The following is a 24,247-nucleotide window of genomic DNA, read 5'->3' as shown; positions in this document are numbered from 1 at the left end:
AAGGTCTTCAGCTGAGAAGAGCAATGCAACCAAAAGCAGCTTCAAACCAAATTTGAATTCAAAGTCATGCATGCACTTGGATCCATTTTAATTTATTAGCATAAAATTAAATAAGAAACAATGCACACTAGATAGACTTTTGCATGGTTTGTTAGTTATTTGAAATAAGACTTACAATGCAATCAAAAAAAACTCCAAATCAAATTTGAATTCAACGTCCTGCATGCACGCGGATCAGTTTTAATCTATTAGCATAAAATTAAATAAGAAACGATGCACATGGACAGAATTTTGCATGCTTTTTTAGTTATTTGGAATACAACTGACAAGATCTCAATCTTGACCTGCAATTCAGATATGTTTTCTTCAATTTGCATTGGCTTCCATAATGTTTTAGATGACTGATTCTGGGCCAGGAATAAACTCTTAGTAGTGCAACCTGTCATTGCCACACCAACTCAACAAGAAGCATGGCTTAAATCATCACCCTGGTTGAAAGAAAAGACGCTCTTTCCATTTTGTGAATTTACAAGAATCAGATATGGTTCTCATACAACAACAACACCGATTGCAAATACATACAAAAATAACAATCTTAGAAACAAACATGTATATTTGTATCTAGATATGCCACAAATAAGGTCACTGTGTACCCATAAACAATTTCAAATGAACAAGAAAAATGTTAACTGCTCTCCGGATTTCAGATACTACTCAGAGAACTGCCAGGATAAGAAATTACATCTTATTTCTAATACAAAGAAGATGATAGGAGTATACCAACAAAATCTTCAATAATATATATATATATATATATATATATATATATATATATATATATATATATATATATATATTACATGAAGTGCTGTTTGTTACAAAAGATACAAAGGAACTTATTTCATATTACAGAGGAGATAAGAACTTCGAGAAAAAGAACATCTGCTTCAGGGTCTGGTATCTCATCGTAGTATACCACAGTAAGAAATTCCATCCCCCCGCAGTCAGTCAAAACTATAGCCCGCATATCTATGTACAACTCTCAACAGAATATCTCAAAGAACTTTTATACTGACCATCTACAATGCCGTGCTTCAAGACATATGAATGAATAAATTGCAGTTTCTTAACTTTGTACAATGATCACACTACCTGAGGTGCGAAGAGATCAGCTGTTGTAACATTGTGAGAGTGCTCCTTGTTCGATACTCATGTATTCCACAGACTATGCCATATAAGCTGGTAGTTGAGCATTCCTGGATATACAGGTTATATTGAGAAAATCTGATCAAGCAAGTAACATTACTGTTGCTGGCAACTTTAGTTGCTAATAAGACGCTCCAGCAGAAGCATGACTCTTGACATCAGCATCTTTGTGCTCATGCTGCCCTATTTATGGCTCATAAGACCACCCAATAGCTGTATTTATTATTCATAAGAAAGGGGAGATTGAAGAGAATATTATCCATTGGATTAAGTAGATTGGATGAAATGAAAAGTGCAATAGAATACTATGTAATCATAGGACATCTACCAGAAAAGTTTGAAAAAATAGCCATATGGCCAGCTATACTGTATGGTATAAAATATTGGGAGTTGGAAAATAAGTTGTGCACAAGATGAGTGTAGCTGAAATAAGAATATTGAGATGAATGTATAGTAATACAAAAAAAAAAAAAATCGAGTAAAAAATGAAGTCAGATGGGAGTAGCACCAACTGAGAACAAACTAAGAGAAGAACAACTTAAATGTTTTGGATATGGTACAACATAGGCCAAGGGGTGCATCAATATGAAGGAGTGATTTGACACGTGCAAAAGGAACGAAGAGAGGTAGAGGGTGTACCGAAAATCATATGAGATGGAGTAGTAATGAAGAATTTGATATATCAACATCTTTCAAAAACTAATCCGAAACCAAGTAGAATGGAGGAACAGAATTCATGTAACCGACTCTAGTTAATTTGGGATTAAAGCTTAGTTGAGTTTGAATTAAGTAACAGCCTCTCAAAGTTGTGGTCTCACAAGCCATAAATTAGGTGGATTTGTCTCTGTGCCTCCAAGAAAATCAAGCAGTTTTTTTAGTTGTTCAAGTTCACAATCAATCAGATAAAAGGATGTCTCTTATTTTCATTTGATGATCTAACATTGTCTGGTTATTCAATTTTGTATAGGAAATAAATGCAATGGTATGTTAAGACCAGCCCATATGGATGGAATGCAGGTTTTGTCCACAAATATATGTACGATGGAATTTGGGAATTACAGATTCTAAGTTATCTAAGATTTGATTAATCATTTGTTAATGCTTTTTGCAACTATAAACCTATGTGATGCAACAATTGTACATGTAGGCCAAGGGACCACCTCCTCAGTGGCCTCATGAACAAGAACTGTTTATATTATTGTTTTTGCATTTGCCTATTATGATTGGAGTCTAGGCCAAGGGACCACCTCCTCAGTGGCCTCATGAATAAGAACTGTTTATATTATTGTTTTGCATTTGCCTATTATGATTGGAGTCTAAATAATGATGAAAAGAAATTCTGTAATAGATGATTTACCAGATCAGGAAGCCCAATAGAATACAGCCAAGTTCTGATGAAATGCTATTTTCTGGCCCTTCCTGTGACATGCTCTGTTGTCACTATTCAACACCTGAACCATTAAGAGCTCTAGCATAAAAAAACCAGACTCGACTCTGCAATCAATAGCTCCTATGATACTGAATCCACTGTACCAGACTCAAAGAAATGTGCAACAGCGGAGTAGATTTGTTCTTCTTCAAATGGCTTTGACACATAATCATCCATACCACATCGTATGCATTCTTCGTATGTTGCCTGGATTACATCAGCCGTCATGGCCAGTATTGGTATATGCCAATGGGCAACATTGCCATACATCTCAGATGATGCTTCTCCAGACTTAATCAGCTCATTCACTTTAGTTTCCATAGAGCGGATTTGTCTTGTGGCTTCAAACCTGCAAAAGTCTTACTTAATCGTAAGATAGATATAAGAAAAGCTGAAGAAAACATACACTACGAAACCATCAAAAAATCAATGAAAATGAAGAACCTATACCAATCATCTTATTAATGATTTTGACAGTTATAGTGAAAAAAATATGGAGTACACATCCATCGGTCAATTTTTCTCAAGTCAATGTTTGAATAATCAAAAGAGATGACTGCAAGCAAAAGAGTTTCTCAACACACAAAATGGTCCCATAATATTAAAGCGATAGGACACCCTCCTCTTACAAGAAGAGGGTGTGTCCGCTCTTCTTACTTTCCTGGCTGGTGGATTTTAACCTAGGTGGTTTAAATTTCAGCCCAAAAATTACTCCAGTAATTAAATATGTCGTAATGCTACCACAGTACTGATAGAGCTTTTAAGAAATTCAAACCATCCAGATTTAGATCCGAAGACTAAAAAAATAGTGGCTACCCTCACCCTTCCAGAAAAGGGTTATCAACCTTTTATATAGATAATGTAAGAAGAAGTGCTTAGCACTCCAAGCTCAATGTGGAAAAGGAATATGTCAAAGATTAAAGAAATAAAAGGACATTATTACTGCAATAGTGGAAAACGATTGTTTTAAAATGGCAAAAATCCAACAAAAATCCATAACAAGTTGTGAAATTGTAAAGAAAGTTTTCCAAAATCAATAGAAAAGGTTGAATTTTAACCAGGTTACTAAAAATAAGTAAAGACATAAAAAAAGAATAACAAACAGATTGCAAAGTTTTTTAGTATCTCAGCAAAACATGGTCAAAGTCCATAGAAATGATAACCCCAGAAATCCCTGAAATTTGCCCCACCTGTGACTGGCAATATTCACAAAAATCAAAAAGTTCAACAATATCAAACTGTTCAAAGTGGCCAGCTAATAAACTAGAAAGAAATTTTGAGTTACAATCCATCTCGTGTACAAGAAAAAGGAAAGAAGAATACCCATCCATCTCTGGCATTTGAATGTCCATAAAGCAAGCATCAAACTTGTGAGGAGGTTGAAGCATCTGAATAGCAGCCTTACCACTGTCCGCACAAGTAACTTCAGCTCCATATTTCTTCAAAGCACCAGCAGCAACCTTGCGATTGACCGCATTGTCGTCAACAACTAAGATCTGCTTCCCACTCAGAAGACTTCGAAGTGCCATGGCTTGTCCTTTTTCCCTTTGTCTCTTGCTCCCCACACCTAATGCTTTTCGAAGACAAGCAGCTATCATACTTGGGCGAAGGGGTTTCATCATAGTATCAGTATATCCTGCTGACTTCAAATCATCAACCTCAGTGGGGCTTAGGGAGGTTGCCAACAAAAACATCTTCGGAAGATTTTCTTGAGGTTTCATTAAGCCATTTTGCCTGAACTCTGCAAGAAGGCGTGGGAATGCAAGACCTGAGCCTTCACCCCAAGCCTCCTTGTCAACAAGCACCATGTCCAAATGCCCTGCCCCACTGGAAAATAATACAATAAGAATTAACAACACTAGAAATAATCTGTTGGGGAACTTCAACAAATAAAATATCATGTGTATTGGGTTCTCTTTATTACCTTAAGTATCACCAAGAGAATACATAATTATGCTACTTAGATGTGCTTGGTTTTTAAAAATCACACTTTTCCTTTCAATTCCAATTCCATGATATTGAATCTTAAGATTAAGTTTTGTTACAAGAATATATTTGGCTCTTAAAAAAGCATGAACATAAGATGAAATGAAATGTGAGGAAGCAGAAAGTTCTACTTCCTGTGACCTGATTACAGTGATTTTTCCAAATTCCACAACCAAACCAAATACCTAGTTCAATAATATCATAGCTTTCACTTTTTCCAAAAAAAATGCAAAGCGACAAAATATTGTGATCTGGTAGCATTGATAATTCACTTTAACAAACATAAACAAAGGAACAGTAGGGAAAACAAAAATTAGGAGAGGGAAAATAAAAACAGCAAGCATAATAAGATCAAGATATATACATGACATTCTGTTTTTGAAATTTTAACAGCATGTAAGCATTAAATAGTAGAAATCCATGCAGCCTCGATGTGAGTTCAAATTGCCTTAAAATATGAATTATTGGATTAGATGAGTTCCAGAGGAATTTTGCTGTAATTAATGAAGAAACCTACCTTAAATTGCAAGCTTCCAATATGCCAGAAAGTGCCGATTTTGAATTTAGGGAAATGTCCACATGTATCCCTAATCTCTGTAGATGATGTTTTGTGATCTCAGCACGCATGCATCTTCCATCAACCACCAACCCTCTCATTCCCTGGAAATCTGACACAGGGGGATCAGGATGATGCCTCCTCATATCACCTAAATTCTTTCGCCCTTCCTGAAACACTGCAGTGAAAGAAAATGTACTACCAATCCCCGGTTTACTAACAAATCCTATTTCCCCACCCATTAGATCCACTAAACATTTACTTATGCTCAAGCCTATCCCAGTCCCACCATATGTCCTTGAAGTAGAACTGTCTGCTTGCATAAAAGGTGTAAAAATACGGCTCTGAGCATCTTGAGGAATTCCTACACCAGTGTCTTCAACTGTCACCAACAAGTTGATTGCATCACTAGCTTCCGTTGAAAACTTGAACATCCTGAAATTTTCCCAGCTTTTCCATCTATCTACTATGTGAAATCCACTCAATGTGTTATATGACATGCCTATGCCATCCTCAGAATCTCTTATGACTTGATTGCTAAAATCACATGAGCTCTTGACTTCCTCCACCAGATGCACTGAGACAAATATATGCCCTTCTTCTGTGAACTGCAATATGTACAAACAAATTGACTATGGACATATAAATAAAAAGAACATAAAGGTTGTAAAAAAAGTACTTATGACTTTCAGGAGAGGCACCTGGTATTCCATGTGTTACATATCACAAGAAAAGTAATTTTATCGAGACATGCAAGATGCCCTCACGTATCCATGTTGAATTGTCTCTGGTGTTTGCATATAAACATTACAGAGGGTATGGGTCGAATGCTTGCAAATCCACATCTACCTTTGACCTTACACACTTTGTCGTAAAGGTTGTATTCTCAGTGAACTCAACCATACATGCATGCATGCATGCACACAGTACATACATGCACAGATACATAAACAGCAGCATGATATATACATTCCCAGATGATATACAACTTTCATAAAGAAAATCAAAATACAGAACCCAGGTTCTATAATGTGGTGTCATAGTTTTCCCCCTCCTTCGAAAATAGACATATTAGGATCCTTAGCACATCTCATATTCCAATTCCTATATCCAGTTGGATTAAAACTGCAAAGATGCAATGCTGCTAGACCAAGCGTTGTTGTTTTCCTTTAACTTATAATACGAAAGCCAACCTTGTCAAGGATAGTCCACGATTGACAGTCCAGATTAATCCTTATTAAAGGTAATGTATGCATTAGAATTGACAATAGCAAAGAGGTAAATATGTAAGACAGGCTCATCACTTGTTATTTGTATTAGTAAGTTATGCATGATGAAATGTTAAAAGTGGAAAACACCAAAAAAGTAAGTCATTTACAATAATGCCCATTCAGCACTCAGCCTACTCCTATTACTTGCTCCCAGTTGAGCCAAAGCATCTGCACAACTTCATAATTTACCTAAAAAGGTCAGCATATATATATATATATATATATATATATATATATATATATATATATATATATATATATATATATATATATATATATATAGAAGACCAGCATGATCACATCACCTAGCTGCATATTAACACCAGCAACTTTTGCAAATTCACATAACATGCAAACATTGTAATTTTATAAAGCATTCTCTAGTGTCATGACAATAATGCAGCTGTAAGGCAACCTTTGCATGTAGCGAACAATCTTATACAAATGTAGAATATATGAATGAAATGCCGGATGAGATTAAACATGAAGCAAACCTTCACCGAATTTCCAACGAGATTTGTAATGATCTGTCTGAACCGCCCAGGGTCCCCAATGAGAACCTCTGGAACCCGATCGGATACATACACCGCCAACTAGTTGCACCAAAAATGCAAAAATATATATATGTTTAAACACCAAATTATATCAAAAGCAATTACAGGGTGAAAAGCATTTAAAATTAAAGCAATTTTAGTCGCATTTTACCTCTATGCCTTTGCCCTGTGACTTGTCAGAAAATAAAGACAGCACATTGTCCAGAACATCACGAACATCAAAAGGAACAGCTTCTAGCTCAAGCCTGCCAGATTCTATCTTAGCCTGATCAAGGACCTCATTTATCAGAGCTATTAGAGCTTTTCCACTAGCTTGAGCAGTCATTGCAAAATCTTGTTGGGTTGCATCAAGTTCTGTGTCCATCAGCATCTGCAGCATACCTGAATTGGCAGAAGCATCTGATTACCTTTTCTATTTTCATAAAAGCCATTTCTCAGATAAGCAGTGGAAAAGCAACCATACAACACTAACAGAGCATCAAATTCAACAAAATTTCCAAATAAGCAACAGACCTAAGACACCATTCATTGGAGTTCTGATCTCATGGGAAACCGTTGCCAGAAACTACAACACACAATAAAGCATGTCAGTTTGATAATTAATAATAAAAATCAGAAATGCACATTCCAAAAACATAAGTATACAATTCATTGAAAAAACTAAAGATAGAATCAGCATGTGCTTCATTGGAGAAAGCAGAGACTAGAGAGTTTTGCTAGAGGATAGAATCAGCATGTAAACTTTCCTCTATGTGCAAGTTTCCAGTCTCCAAAGGTAATTCCCAAGTAAAGAGAGGATTTATAAGCCCACAACTGAGAGTCTGAGACACTTCTTGCAGCTAATCTCACTTTCTAAACATAATTTTCAGAAAGAAGATTTGAGAGAGAGAGAGAGAGAGATCACCTGCGATTTTGCTACATCGGCAGCTTCTGCTCGAACTTTCAGCTCTCTCATTTCACGAAAATCATCTTCCACCTTCTCAATGCGGTTAAGTGCTGCATAAAATATATGACCAACAAGCAAAACAATCACTGCGACACCTAGTGAGGTTGTTATTGCTGACCAAGGTAGTGGAGGCTCATGCTTGAATCTGACATTAAAATAAATAAATTCAGGATAAGGTAAAAATAGTTCTCCATGGTGCAAGATATTTGTCTAGAAATGAGAATGGATACCTGCAATGCATTTCATGCTTACGAAGTGGATCCCCAAAATCCACATTACTGATATGAATTTCACCAGCACCTCTGACATCAAGTCCGTACATCTTAATAGGGGCAGATGAGTTAGTTGTGTCATACACATTAACAACGATGGTTTGTTTGCTGGCAAGCTGGTGAAGAAGCTTCTCCACCAAAGATGGGACATCAAATGATGCACCAAGGTATCTGTCCAAAAAAATATTTTCCAAGGTTAGAAAGATTTCTAATTTAATCATTGGTTCCATTTTGCAACTGGAAAAAGCATACGATTACTTGCAGCATGTTGAAGCAAGCAACTAACCCTACAGTAGCTTCAATGCGCTCTTCTGGAGTAGGATTTGGAGGAAGGTCAGCATTATATACAGCAAACGTAAGCACCACTCCCAGGTGATTGGATTTCAAAAGATTAAAAGGAGACGTCAGAACCCCTTTCCCTGATGCCCTTGCTCGTAATATGTTGTCACGGTCTTCCTGAGCACAATGTCAAAATAAAAGTGATTAGGTTCAATAAATTGCAAGAAGTCATATTATCACATCAACAAATTCAAAAACTTTACTCCTGAAAAAATTAGTTACTTTTTTGAGTTCAGATATCTGCATATGTAAAATTTACACATCAAGCAAGTGCTTGTATAATTTACAGCAGCAAAATAAGTTTATATTAGCATATGGGACTAATTTCATATCTAAAATAAGTTTATATTAGCATATGGGACTAATTTCAAATCTAAGTAACTTGCATATTACCAACAACTCATCTCCCATCATCTATTTATAGTAGATTTCATAAAAGAATCTACATGCTATCAAGTGCTATATGCCTATACCCTTATGTAATGCACGCATTTTTTACTACTTCCTCAAAACCACCTTTAGGCTTTCTTCGGTCTTCACCTCATCTCATTTGGTCTTTCCACACAATTTCAAGCCATTATTCCTACCAAGGTTTCTCAATCTTTTTGTCACCCATGCCACACCATCTCAATCAGCTCCAAAAAACTTTCACTCAAGCTGCATATGTTCATACCATCATGTTGGTTCTCAAAAGCTATATCCCTTATCATGTTCATAAGGATATGGAATATTATTTGGATGTGGATACGGATGTCACAACCCAAGACCTCACCCAAAAAGGTTAGTCGGAAGGTATTATTCAAGTTCCTCGGTCCTGTATAAGTATCCAAAATCTTCTCGGTGAATAACAAATGGGCGACTAAACACATGCTCGCATTGATCCTCTCATACTCCTTCCTTTTAAGCCCAAACATCTTCGTCAGGCTAAGGGTACAAATACGTTCAAATCCGATCATAAGCACTATGATCAGCCCATGGTCAACACAAGTGGGCCCATGCTGCAGCATCCCTTAGTCGATATGGGTAATGAGTCAGGTCTACTCTAATACTAGCTGTTACAACCCACAATCTCACTCAAAAAGACTAGCCAGAAGGATTCCTCGATCCTGTATAAGTACCGAAGACCCTGACAAATAACCAATATGGGACTAAACACACACCTGCATGGGTCCTCACAACAAATGCCTAGATATTTAACTACAAATGCAAAAACCATTATGAGCATATGATATAATCGTTCATTTTTGTCCTTATAATGTCTTTAGTTTTTACTTCTATTTTTTTATTGTTTTCTTTAAAATCAATGTTTTAAATAGATTTTATTAAATTCCCCAATCTTGTAATATTTAACCCATTGTTATCTATCTTTGAACAAAAATAAAAATCTAAATATTTGTGTGTATCCATTTAAAGAAAAATTAATTTTACAAATATTAATATCCGTATTTGCATTTCTTTGAAAAAAACATGAATGTTATTCATATCTGATTCATATTTGAACCTATCTTAAAACAACATGGATACTTCTCTTATCCTATTCGTAGTTCTAGATGTTCATAAGAAATATGGATATAAATTTTAGTTTTCTGATTTATATTTGTGTTGGTCTCCATATCAGTTTTTTCTGAAGCAGATATGAATATAAATGTTGCCAAATTCTTATCCATATTCAACCTGTTAACAACCCATAATATAAAACCAAAAAAAAAAAAAAATCTATACAGAAATCCCCATTATGTACATACAAACCAATACAGATACATGCATATGTGCAGAGACATAAATATATGGATAGATAGACAGAGAGATTGAGATGGATTATGGCTTAACCCTATCAATAAAAGTCAACAATGATCATCTTGAATTGAGTATGTACTCCATTGATCATGATTAAAAGTATTAGATACTGAGAAAGAATAAATTATATGTTTTGGAGGTCTCTTAAGTCTTACCCATGCACTAACAGTATAATTTATGGACAGTCCCCGTAGAACGAATTTATTAAAATATTGATTTCTTGTATCAATTGCATCAAACCTGTATTTACGTATTTGCAAATCAATGCCTTGCTGATCTCAGAACTTCACCAGTGAAGAACAAACTTAAGTTTCCATCAGCTATAACTTAATACTAAACAAGTATCTTATTGAGACTAACCTCTTTAAATTAACTGACCATATTACTACCATATTATCTATCACAACTGGTGCACTCATCAGCCAAAATTACAGCCCATATCTCTCATTGATTCCCATGCCTCTCCTCTTGGCCATAGGAAGTTTCTAGAAAGTAACTTGTGCTATTTGATGCCTCCCATTGCTGAATTTGAGCACCTGAACACCATCCGTGCTGGGGTTAAGATCTTGATCTCCGTCATAACCCTCATAAGGAATAAGGTGATCAGTATGCTTAAGTGCATTTTGACATTTTAGATCATGAAAGTATTTTAACATTGACCTCAGGTTAAGGCCTGTCGGTTATTCAAAGAATAGGACCCATTTGGAATTTTCTAAGACAATCTACAAACATGTCAGAGAGGGGCCTATATATGTAACTAATCTATAAAGATAGAGATCATATATAGAAACAAAGAAAGCCCTAAAATATATAGTAGGCCATAAAGAGTTTGAATCCACAATGTTGATCATAATCTAGACATCTGAAAACACACAAAAACAAAATTCCATTAATTTTAATGCTTCTAAACTAAAGTATATTTTAAATCAAAACATTGCATAGTTTCATTAGAATAGCCAATTTTGCAAGCACTTGATACGTAAGGAGGAACTCTACAAAACATTTGTTTTCCTTCTTTACACATTTTTAAATGCCTTAATAATGATTTTCAATAGGTACTTTCTTTCTTAATGCTCCATTGATATTGCACTAATAGATAAAACCTTTGATCCTACTAATAGGATTCTCTGCATGCGCGTGTGTGTGTGTATGCGCATTCATGTGCATATCTTGTTAGAAAATAGTCATTGGATATAGTTAATGTAACCTATAGATTGGGAATTTTTCTTTTTTTTTTTATTCAATGAATGAAAGAATACACATATATATACAAGTATTCCTGCAACCTAATTAGGAACTAATTTGGGAATAAATCCCTATAACTGTGCTAAATCCCTATAACTATGCTAACTAAATAGGAATACAATATTTATAGTTGACTTTCCATAACACTTCCTCTCAAGTTGGAGCATAGATGTTAATCATGCCCAACTTATTACAAATGTAGTCAACCTGAGCTCCATTTAGAACTTTTGTGAAGGTATCTCCTAGCTGTTCTCCAATCTTGACGTGTCCTATTGAGATAATCTTCTTTTGAATCTTTTCACGAACGAAGTAACAGTCAATCTCAATATGTTTAGTTCATTCATGAAACACAGAATTAGAAGCAATATGAAGAGCAGCTTAATTATCACACCACAACTTAACAGACAGTGAAGTCTTAAAACCAACCTCATCTAATAACTATGTATCCACATTACTTCACACACGGATTGTGCCATAGCTCGATATTCTGATTCAGCACTAGAACGAGAGACCACACTCTGCTTTTTACTCCTCCATGATACCAAGTTCCCTCCAACAAAAACACAATATCCTGTAGTTGATCTTCTGTCAACCTTTGAACCCACCCAGTCAACATCTGAAAAGCATTCAATATTCGAATGTCCATGATTACTATACAAGAGACCACGTCCAGGGGCTCCCTTCAAGTAACATAAAATTTGTCCCAAAACTTCTCAATGGGCAACAGTAGGAGATGACATAAACTGACTTACTACACTTATCGAGTATGCAATATCAGGACGAGTTACTATAAGATAGTTCAACTTGCCGACCAATCTCCTATACATCTCAGGATCTTCAAATAACTCACCATCCCCTGCTGTAAGTTCGAGATTAGGAGTCATCGGTGCACTGTAACGCTTAGCACTTAATTTTTCTGTTTCTACCAATAAGTCGAGGATATACTTCCTCTGAGATAAGAAGATACCTTTCTTACATCTTGTAACTTCAATGCCCAAAAAATATTTTAATACACCCAAGTCTTTCGTTTGAAACTGAGTTTGGAGGAAGGATTTGAGAGATAAGATGCCGGTAAAGTCACTACCTGTGATGACAATATCATCCACATAAACCACTAGCAAGATTAGGCCAACCTCAGAATGCCTATAAAATATCGAATGATTAAACTTTACTTTTTTGCATACCAAACTCCTGTACCATCTCACTGAATCTCCCAAACCAAGCCCGAGGACTCTGTTTCAAGCCATAAAGAGATCTCTAAAGCTTGCAAACTTTACCCAACCCCCCCTGAGCAACAAAATCAGGTGGTTGCTCCATATAAACCTCCTCTTGTAGATCACCATGAAGAAAGGCATTCTTGATATCCAGTTGGTATAGAGGCCAATCATAGGTGGCTGCCAGAGAGATGAACAAGCGAGCAGAAGCAAGTTTGGCCACAGGAGAAAAGGTGTCAGAGTAATCAACCCCATAAGTCTGAGCATACCTTTTGGCTACGAGAGGAGTCTTTAAACGAGCCACAGAACCATCTGGATTGACCTTCACTGCAAACGCCCATTTACAACTAATGGCTTTCTTCTCTGGGGGCAAAGCCACCAGTTTCCAAGTACCATTAGCATCTAAAGCTACCATTTCTTCTTCCATAGCAACACGCCAGCCAGGATGTGACAATGCCTCAACAACAGTTTTAGGTATGGAAATAGATTCTAGGGAAATAATAAAACAACAAGAATAAGACAAATGATCATAAGAGACAAAAGAGGAGATAGGGTAAGTACATTGACGTTTACCTTTACAAAGAGCAATGGAAAGGTCTAAGTCAAAATCACGATCATTGGTGGTGACTGGATCCTCCGACGAAGAAGCTGGTGGAGGGCATGAGTCAGGAGTTGCTAACCTATGAGAATAAACATGAACAATAGGAGGTCAAACAGTTGCTGGAACAGATAGATCAGGAGGGATCTGAGGATTCTGAGTAGTGGGCATGTGTTTGACAGTATAGACCAAGAGATCATCTTCCTTCTCCTGACTTTGATAAATGGAAGAGGGAGAGAAAAATGGAGTAGACTCAAAGAATATAACATCTGCAGACACAAAGTAACGATTAAGGATTGGAGAGAAACACCTATACCCTTTCTGAACTCAAGAATACCCAAGGAAGACACACTTCAGAGTTCAGAGACTTTGGATCCAATTTAATTACCTGGGGACGAACATCTCTCACAAAGCAAGTACTACTAAATATACAAGGTTCAATGGGAAACAAAGATTTAGATGGAAATAAAATAGCATAAGGAATGTCACCATTAAGGATAGAAGAAGGCATACGATTGATCAAACAATAGGCTGTAGCAACTGTATCAACCCAAACTTGTTTAAGAACCTTCATTTGGAAAAGAGGAGCTCTAGCTACCTCAAGGACAAGTCGGTTCTTCCTTTTAGCAACTCCATTTTGAGATGGAGTATCAACACATGAAGACTAATGAAGAATACCATTCTGTGACATATAATTTTAGAAGTTTTCTGTAAAGTATTCTTTGGCATTATCACTTCACATTATACGCACAGAAATATTAAACTGTGTTTTAATTTCAGTACAAAAGGCACAAAAAATAGAAAATAATTCTGAATGATTCTTCATTAAATATAACCAAGTAGCACAAAAGTAATCATCAACAAAGATAACAAAATATTTGAATCCAGACTCGAAAATAATAGGACACGGATCCCAAACATCAGAATAAACTAACTCAAAAGGGGACAATACCTGTTTATCAACTCGAGACACTGAAGGTAAACGATGATGTTTGGCAAACACGACTCACATTCTAAAACAGACAAAGATTGAAACAGTGGATATTACTTCTTTAAAGTAGACAAGGATGTCCCAACCGACAATGGACTTCAAAAGGAGTTAAGATACTGGAACAAGCAAGAGACCGTGACACCTGTTCGTCAAGGATATAGAGACCACCCGACTCACGACCTCTACCAATAATCTACGTCATCGTAAGATCCTGAAATACACAATGATCGGGGAAAAATGAGACAACAATTCAGGACATGAGTTAGTTTACTAACAGACAGTAAATTGAAAGCGAACTTCGGTAAGCACAAAACAGATGACAAAGAGATTGATGATGTTAGGTGTGCAATTCCAAAACCCATGACACAAGAAGTAGACCCATCCGCCAAGATAACATTAGAAGAGGTTGTATGAGACTGAAAGGCAAATAAAAGGCTAAAATTACCTATCATATGGTCTGTAGCACCAGAATCAATGACCCATTTTGAAGAGGAAGACACAAGACATGTAGTGGATTTACCTAACTCGACGATAGCAGTGATAGGAAAATTGGTAGACTTTAAAGATGCATGATATTGGGAGACTGTGCAAACTCTTCTACAGACACTTGAACAGTTTTCTCAGAGGATGAGGCAACTGGAGACTCCTCAATTGCCACATTTGCCACTGAGATCGTTGAGATTTGTTCTGAAGTTTCCAACATGAGCATTTTGTATGCCCAGGCTCATGACAGTAGTAACAAATAATTCTTTCTGAATCACGAATGGGGGCAGCCTCTCCACTTCACTGAATACTCCTATTGCCATAAGCCCCTCCTCTATTTCCACCTCTATTATTTTGTCGTCCAGTATCATTGCGACTGACAAGAGCACCACTAGCAGGTTGAGAAAACTGAGAAATTTTTGTATGGAGCACTCCGGTAAAAGTACATGCAAAAAGAAAATCTCAGAAGTAGAAAGGATCTAAGATTTGGCAGTTTCAAATTCTGGAGGAAGATCGGCCAGAAAACTCATCACAGCCATTTGCTCTCGTTGGGCCTGCTGAACTTTCACATTAGAACTAAAGGGCAATAAAATATTAAGTTCCTCGAACACTCTTTTAAAAACCATAAAATAAGACATAAGAGTTTTATCTTGTTTTTCTGCACTATAAAAAGCCTTGCACACAGTGATTAATTAGGCTAATTACCTCACTGTGAATAGAGTTCCAAAGTTGTAAAAACAATCAAGCATCCTCCCTTAGCCAGTTTTGTCTTGTATCATCACCGGGTAGATCATTCGTGAGGTGATCATCTTTATCAAGACTGCGCATGTAAATACGAACCGTCTTGCTCCACTCCAGATAATTGGAGCCATTAAGCTTATATTCCGTGATCTTAGTAATCACTGAAATCACATCAGCAATTATTGCCTTGTTCTCATCCACAGTAGATTTAGTCTCAGCCATAATGTCTGACAAAATCTGATGAAAAGAGGGTTGCAGCAATACCTAGTTTCGAAGTACCCACAAGAACGCACCAATACCTAAGGCAACTCACAAGACTGCACTAATTGGTGCAAGGCGACGTCAGAGAAGAAGCCAGAGAGCAAGCCGACGCCAGACGCGCCCTTACTCGCCGGCGCATGGGGCAGCACTGAACACAGGAGTGGTGCGCGAAATCCACTCTTCGGAAATCCGATGATCGAATTCAGGGGACTGGCCGATCGGCAGCCAGGCAACCTGCTTTGATACCATGTAGATTGGGAATTTTTCTTTTTTTTATTCAACGAATGAAATAATACATACATACATATATATATATATATATATATATATATATATATATATACACACACACACACACACACACACACAAGTATTCCTGCAACCTAATTAGGAACTAATTAGGGAATAAATCCCTATAACTATGCTAACTAAATAGGAATACAATATTTACAGTTGACTTTCCATAACATAACCCAATCCTCTTTTAGCCTTATTCCCTATTCAGCTAATAAATAAAAATCCCTAATCCCAAGTGTCCCACAATTTAGGCCACTTATTTATTGTATTTGAAAAGGATGTCATGCAATGAAATTTGAGAATGTCTTAATTGGCATTCTCCCCTTACAAATTGCTAGCCTCATTGTTTTCTTACAGTCTTTTTTTTCCTCAAATTAGCATGCAACGGTGACGCAACTTCTTATAAAGAGCACCTCCTTCTCACCCCTAGAGTCACTTTATTTTTTGGTGAGAATCCTTATGTCATTTTTATATAGTAAGTGTGACTAAAGCACCTGCTATTGATTTTGACATGAAAACAATCTTTTAAAATATGTACTTGGTGATTCTTGCTTTTTGTCCAAACTTGGACAAAGGAAATGAATGTGTCATATTGGATGTATCAAAATCAGTCACACTCAAACAGCCACATCTTTCTTTTTATCTTCTTGCATCAGTTGAGCAATCAAACCATGCAAGGCTGCTAGAAGAGGTTATACATACATGAAGGTAATGACATAATTTCATGTATAATGTAGTTAGGATTCTATGTACAACAGCCATGTATTCTGTTAGCTAACTAACAAATCTGGTTATAAACATCGAGCATCCAGAGAGAGTACATAAATCACATGCACCATAGACATAAGATGGATGAAACAAGAAGATAAACATATGAATTCACCTTCCCTGACATCATATCAATGGACACGATGTGAGACACAGTTTCCTGGGAGAATATAACAGGTGCATATTCATCTTGATCAGGTGAAGGGTCAAGCTTCTCAGGTGTGTAGTCATCTTGAACAGGGGACTGATCCTCAGTCTCCATTTTCTTTATCTTCCATCCATGTTGCCTCTCAAATTCCTCCCTCTGTGAGTGAAGAACTTTTAAAGCATAGGCAACACCATTCGTCAGTGGCCTTTCAAATGCTGTTCTGGCTGTATACTCTGCAAATGTTTTCTGCAAGAAAGTTAACGAAAAGGTCAGAATAGCTGATGTATCCCCTTAATTTTCTAATCTCAGAGGTATCTGACAACCTTGCACGTATTGGCAATTCCAAAGTCATGATAACATCAGACCTAATTCCCTACTGTAAAAAATACAATTTCCCCGAAAAGATATGCTACGTAAGTTAGATTCTACATAGCGATGTTGGATGTTGCAGAAAGAATCCACATAATGGACTTTAATATACACATATCAATCACAGCTTTAGGTATATATTCAGAAACAGACAATAAAATGAACAAGTATTCCTCATGCATATTCTGTTACTATGATAAATTCAATTCGTTGTGACTCAGTTAATACTGTGGAGACTAGACTAACATAAAAGCAGTAGTATTCACCCAACTGAAAAAGGATATACATATCAAATTTGAAAAGAATTCAGTTGCTTAAGTTTTCACAAAGTTACAGTGCGCATTATATGAAAAAGAGAAAAGGTCTTCGAAATAATATAATAAATAATGCTATACTTGTTTTCTCAACTCACAACTTAAACAACATCATCATCTTTTAAAAAAAAAGAATATTATTAAAATAATGAGGAAAAATAAGATACACTGACGAGATGTATTTGTAAACAAAACCTGATCAATTGCAGAAGGATTTTTTCCATGGTGAAAAGTAGAGACCAGAATGGCCAATGCATGCACATGGTTCATGCTCACATTGAATTGATCCTGCAACATCCGTGCTCTCTCATCACACATGTTTGCAAGAGTCTCCTTCCTCCTTGCAATAATATTTGCATTCATGCTTAAAAATATCCAAATCGACACCAACACTCCAAGTAAGATACCCAAAAATAGAAATTTCTTTCTCCAGTTCCCACCACCCTTAGAATTTTGTGGTTGATAATGCTTCAGCTGCTGAACTTGTTGATCCTTGGACTTCCATAATCTGCTAAGAGCAGATCCTTTACAACAGACCACCATCCTCACTAAGACCCACCAAACTATCTTCGAGAAGAACTTTGAAGACTTTCAATGTTTATTGATTTTTTAGCATGTATGATTTTTCACTCCTGCACATGCCAATGCATTTGTTAGTTGCTGTATAACCATAATGTCCAAATCTACACAATCTCAAAATATTTGCTAGAGGTATGCATGAATTTGAATGAATTAGTGTTCCATGAATGCAGATACAAAACAAAAACGAAGCATGGTGTGTTTCAGAATACAAAAAGCATAATAGTCAATCCAAAACTTCTCCTAATTGTTAACGATATTCTCACAGTAAAGTACGCCAGATAGCTTTCTTTGCATATAGAGAACAGATACATATGTATGCACCTCCTTTTTAGGAATGATATTCCACAGTGAAGGAGAATAAGAAAAGCCTTGTGCACTTTCTTTTCCTTTTTTTTCTTTTTTTTGGGGGGATGAAAGGGCAGCAGAGATGGTCACCCGGCTTTCATTGAAGAATAAGAAAAGCCTTATTCATATATCTATATATATGCAGAAATACATATTAATAAAAAAAAAACCTAAAAGCAAAAACATTAAATTTTTCACCATTTCTACATAGAACATACAATTCAACCTATTCTGGAACATCAGCATCCTTTACTTTGGTAACATATTATGTTAATTTAACTAACATGAAATATTTTTAAGAGCAGAATACACATTCAAGATCTGGATGAGAAGATTCAGACTCTTTTTCTGGGCATGACAATTATACCAATCTCCATAGGCAGCAAGTTGGGTTCAATGCTTATTGGGCCATGTGATGGTCTGCAAAACGCCAGCCTCAATCTCATATACTCCTAAGGTGATATATATATATATGTGTGTGTGTGTGTGTGTGTGTATGTGTGTGTGTGTGTCCACAAGGTCTGCCATCTCGGTACCAGACCCCTGATGCCACCTTGTCACTGTGTTGGTACGCCCAGTACAGGGGCCAGTTCGACGTATCGTGTCAGTACGCCACTTGCACCATGTATCTGTACCGAATCGGTATGGTACAATATCCCTCATATCACCCAATTCGGTACAGTATGGCATACCATGTATATGTCTATATATGGAAACATACATATTAATAAACAAGATCAGAAAGCAAAAAACATTAATTTCTTCATCATCTGTACATACAATTTAACCTATCCTGGAACATCAGGATCCTTTACTTTGGTACCATATTGTAATAATTTAACTAACATGAATTTTTTTTTGAGAGCACAACACACGTTCAAGATCTAGATGAACAGATTCAGACTCTTTTTCTGAGCATGACAATTATACCAAACTCAATAGGCAGCAAGTTGTGTTCGATGCTTATCGGACCATTTGAAGGTCTGATAAAGTGCCCGCCCTTAATCTCGCATTGTCCTAAGGTGATATATAGACAGATAGATATGTCTATATATGCAAACACATAAATTACTAATGAAGAATCAAGAAGCAAAAACATTAAGGGTGCATTTGGTTAGCCATTAAAAAAATATTTTTTTTTGCTTTTTGATTTTTATAAAGCAAAAATCAAAAAGCAATGTTTGGTAACACCATGAAAAGCAAAAAGCAAAAATCAAAAAAATAATTGCTTTATATGCAAAGCAAAAATTTTTTGCTTTCCAAAACTTGCTTTTTTGCTTTTTTTGCTTCCACACATCTAAAACGCCAAACCAAAAAGCAAAGAGCCCAAACTCTTTTCCCTCATCGAACTCTTCACCTCCCCACCCCCTTCTTCCTCACTTCCTGAACCTTCTCTCTTGTCGAGGTCTTCACTTGTCGTCCCCAAACGTCGCTTTTTGCTTTATAGCAACGTAGTTACCAAACATACTTTTTACCTTTTTGCTTTTACTTAATAGCAAAAATCAAAAAAAAATAAAAAATATTTTTTAAAAATTAAAAATCAAAAAGTACAACCACACGCACCCTAAATTTCTTCATCATCTCTACATACAATTTAACCTATTCTGGGACATCAGCATCCTTTACTTTGGTACCATATATTATACTAATTCAACTAATATGAAATTATTTAAGAGCAGAACAAACATTCAAGATCTGGATGAAGCAGATCCAGACTCTTTTCTGAGCATGACAATTATGCCAATCTCAATTGGCAGCAAGTTGGTTTCGATGTTTATCAGACCAGATGGATAGATAGATAAATAATTTGTTGGATAGATGGATGGATAGTTTGTAATACTATGCAATGAATTAATGTAATTCTTAGAACTTAATAACAGTAAACCATTTAGGAGCTTAAAATTTGCCGCACAAAGGTTATGAAGAAAGAGATGACCAAGAGCCTGTTCCTTAGGACTATGGAATTAAAACATGAACCAATATCACCCAACAGCATGTTTTCTTATACTCACTTCAGCACCGCGGCCACCCCACTTCACCCCATGAGCACCCCCAATTTCGCATTTCCCTTCTGAGATGAAGATTTCTGCTGTTCTATTCATTCATTAATTTGATCAAACAGTGATACATTGGTTTTGCACTACTGATACACATATATAGATTAGTTATTGCAGAACATTGCATTTGTTTTCTGCCTTTCTACCATAGCACAATGAAAGGTTATTGGTCCCCGTATTGGTACCCAACTGGTACAGTATCTTTGTTGTCCGGTTCTTGGCATTGACATTGGTATTGGGGCATACCGAGTATCAGTTAGCTACTACTACAAGTCAATACACACTGTACATACTGGTACGTTCTGCTAACCATCCATTGAACTAAGTACATGTACATGTCCATACTCCATAGCCTAATGAGCACAGATAATACTACTAATTTGAACATAAAATTCGAAGTAACAAATAATTTGATTTCGTGCCAACTTGCTATTTAACTGTTTATATCATTGCTCCTAACTAGTATAAGGTATCTATTCCTAGCAGGACAATTGGAAACCTAGTAACATAAAAAGATACTTGTTACAAGAAGGGGATTAGATCAAACATTCATCTTTTGGAAAATAATTGTATTCTTTTTTTTCTTTTTTAAAAATTCAGCTTAGTATTTTATAATCATGTTGTCATTTGAATCAACAAGGCACAGAATTTAGAATTATCCTATTAAAGGGGTCAAAATTTGCAATTGTGATTAGAAACCTAGAAGTCAACACTATCGATTCAATGTTAAAATCTTGAACGTATTAAATTTTAGAGAGGAATACAGTGAAAATGAATGGTGGAGATGCTCCTGAGGATGATCTGCCCGACCAAAGCAGTCTGCAACACTAATGAATATGTGCCTTGACTAGCAAACTGTGCAGAAAATAATGGACTGGTTCAGGCAGTGGCAGCATTGATGTAGGGTTTCTGGAGGGAGCATGACAACAGGATTTTCAATCAAAAAGGAAGGATTACCCAGAGTTAATGGGAGCTACTGATATACTGGCCTTTGAATGGGCGAGGGCGGTGCCTGTGAAGAAGAAGAGGAGGAAGCGAACCTCAAGACGCAGCTGACAGTAAAAAATTAGATTTGGAGCTGCCAGAAGATGAGGACAGCTGGTGGCTTAGTCTTGCCAGCTTCATCTTCCTCATTTTGGTCTGGTGTCCAGTTCTTTTCATTTTCAATTGAGGTGGAAGGCACTCTTTTTTTGGATGTCTGGATGTTGATTGGCTGGTTAACTTAGTACTCTATATAGCAGCAAGATTGTATGGATGTATTTGGGTCTGTTTTGATGGCTCTTTACTGTCTAGGGAAAGATAATTGAGTCTTTTGTAGCTGACTGACTGTAGGAGTGAGATTTCTTGAAGAGACTTTGCTTAGGGATTTTTGGTTTCCTTCGTGGTAACCTCTCAAAGTCCCCTCTTTTTCTTCTTGTTTTTGTAATCTATTTCATTCTATCAATGAGATGAATGGTGGGTCATTCCACCATTTTGCTGAAAAAATACCAGCAAATACAAAGGAAGTCATTACATACAACCTACAATATTGTGTATGACTGCCTGCATCACCTAATTAGGAGGATAAGCCAGCTACAGAACAAAACAGTTTTGGATGAGAGGATCATAAGCAAGGTCAAGACAAATTCAGTGTGTAAGAAAGACATTTACCTAAAAACCTCTCATGTCCCCATATATGACGAAGTGTGCTTTTGCGGGTGTTGACATATTGGATAACCAGCTATATCTCTTTGAAACTTATTTAACTCCTTAGAATTATACAAAATCTGACACAATTGCTTGTGCAGGTTAATCTTGGTCATCCTTGCTATAAACAGGTGGTTCTAATTAGTATAACCAAGGTCCATGGTACCAAAACTAGCACCGTGCTAGTAGGCTGGTGGCACGGTACGGTAAGCTCCTGTGCCATGCTGTTCAAGTGTGAGCCAATAGAGAAACTAGCAAGGGAGGGGGAGAGGAACAAGATAGAGAGAGAGAGAGAGAGAGAGAGGAAGGGAGGGAGGGAGAGCAAGAGGGAGAGAGGTGGAGGGAGGAGGAAAGAGAAGAAGAGAGGGGGGGAGAGAGAGAGGAAGAAAGGGAAGAGAGAGAGGGAGAGGGCGACGCTAGAACAAGGCCGAGTGAGGAGGGAGAGAGTTTTCAAAGCCCTCTCTCCTCCGTGTGTCGGAACATGGGCTCCGCCCCTATTTCGAAAAGAAACATGGACTTCAGCCTCTTCCTTTTTTTCGGTTTTTTTTAAGTGAAAGCCAGCTTCACTTAAAAAATTCAAAGAAAAAAAAGAAAAAGGGGCCAAAACCCCAGTCTCAAAACAAAATAGGAGCTCCGCCCCTATTCCAACTGCCCCTATTTCAATGAATGGAGGAAACAGAGCTTTCGAAGACCTCTCTCCATCTTCCCTCAGCCCTGTTCTAGTCCCTTCCTTTCTCTCCCTCTCTCTCTCTCTCTTCCTCTTTTTCCATCTCTCCCTCACCACTTGCTGGTTTCTCGATTTTATTGCTGGAACCAATCCTGGTCTGCTGCCGATACGGCTCGATAAGCCCTGAACCAAGTGGCTCAGGACAATTCTACCTTCTTTAAGTGCAACATTAATAATTTCAATTGTAGCAAGAAAATTGTCAATTGTGACTAAAAAGCAATATGAATCACATGCCACAAGCTTGGATAAAGAGGCAATACATGCATAAAGATTTTGAACAAATAGTCAAGCATAAAACAGCGAATTTCAAACAAAGGTCAATGTGTTAGAGAGCCAATGGACAATGATCCATGAAGTTTATAAGGGAGTTACAAGAAAAAATTAGCAAGAAGCTATTAAACTCTTCAATTTGATAATTTTAATAAGGTTTTTGTCAGATAAAATGCTATCAACGAAAAAATTGTAGAAGAAAGAATCGGGAAAAGAATGGGAAAAGTAAAAAGTATGCAAGAAAAGCTTCTAAAAACCTTGTCAAATACCAAGTAAAAGTTAAGTTGAAATAAGAAATAATAAGGCAGGCAACAATCAGGTTTTCAATAATATTCATTGCAAACAAGGATCTCCATTAACTAAAATTTATCAAATCTAAGTTGATCCTCATGATCCTAAACACTGAGGCAATGTATGCTATAAACTCAGAGATGAGATGATTTTTCCTTCCCACTTTAAGTTTTAATTCCAATAGTGTATTGAGGCTTCCCAAAATCATAAATGCCACCAGAGATTTGGCTAGAGATTGAATCAAGGTTTGTTATGCCGATGTCGGAGCCCAGACTAGTTGGCCAATGGTATAGTTAGGTATGGCCCGTCCTAGTCTATACTGTTCCTAAACCGACATAGAGAGAGGACAAAGGGAGAATAGAAAAGGAAGAGAGAGTGGGGAGGTAAAGAGAGGGAGAGAGGGCCTTTGAAGGCCGTCGAAGGATAGCGAAGCCGAAGGATGGCGGAGGGAGGGAAGGAGAGGCAGGGGGAGAGGAGGACACCAAAGGCCTTTAAAGGGCCAAC

General features: G+C 36.8%; 1 protein-coding gene across 7 annotated transcripts in view; it reads right to left on the bottom strand.

Annotated features, from left to right (window-relative positions):
- Nucleotides 1-650: 650 nt before the first annotated feature.
- The window catches only part of LOC105061482 (probable histidine kinase 5), a 32,589-nt gene continuing 8,992 nt past the window's right edge, over nucleotides 651-24,247 (bottom strand). For 4 of the 7 annotated variants that reach the window (XM_073249308.1, XM_073249309.1, XM_019846099.3 and 1 more), the window contains 12 exons: nucleotides 17,981-18,417; nucleotides 17,070-17,348; nucleotides 8,507-8,676; nucleotides 8,179-8,391; nucleotides 7,907-8,093; nucleotides 7,516-7,567; nucleotides 7,154-7,383; nucleotides 6,943-7,041; nucleotides 5,139-5,785; nucleotides 3,959-4,462; nucleotides 2,564-2,984; nucleotides 651-1,256 (listed from right to left, as the gene is read on the bottom strand). In XM_073249308.1, the coding sequence (XP_073105409.1) occupies nucleotides 2,717-2,984; nucleotides 3,959-4,462; nucleotides 5,139-5,785; nucleotides 6,943-7,041; nucleotides 7,154-7,383; nucleotides 7,516-7,567; nucleotides 7,907-8,093; nucleotides 8,179-8,391; nucleotides 8,507-8,676; nucleotides 17,070-17,348; nucleotides 17,981-18,328 (2,997 nt within the window). In that variant the 5' untranslated portion in view covers nucleotides 18,329-18,417 and the 3' untranslated portion in view covers nucleotides 651-1,256; nucleotides 2,564-2,716. Of the gene's footprint in view, nucleotides 1,257-2,563; nucleotides 2,985-3,958; nucleotides 4,463-5,138; nucleotides 5,786-6,942; nucleotides 7,042-7,153; nucleotides 7,384-7,515; nucleotides 7,568-7,906; nucleotides 8,094-8,178; nucleotides 8,392-8,506; nucleotides 8,677-17,069; nucleotides 17,349-17,980; nucleotides 18,418-24,247 lie in introns of those variants that run through there. The other 3 variants (XM_019846102.3, XM_073249310.1, XM_073249311.1) reach the window with 3 other exon arrangements.

This window comes from Elaeis guineensis, chromosome 15 (assembly GCF_000442705.2).
Source record: "Elaeis guineensis isolate ETL-2024a chromosome 15, EG11, whole genome shotgun sequence".
NCBI lineage: Eukaryota > Viridiplantae > Streptophyta > Magnoliopsida > Arecales > Arecaceae > Elaeis > Elaeis guineensis.
Note: the sequence above shows the minus strand (reverse complement) of the source record. Positions and strands in the feature narration are given on the sequence as shown.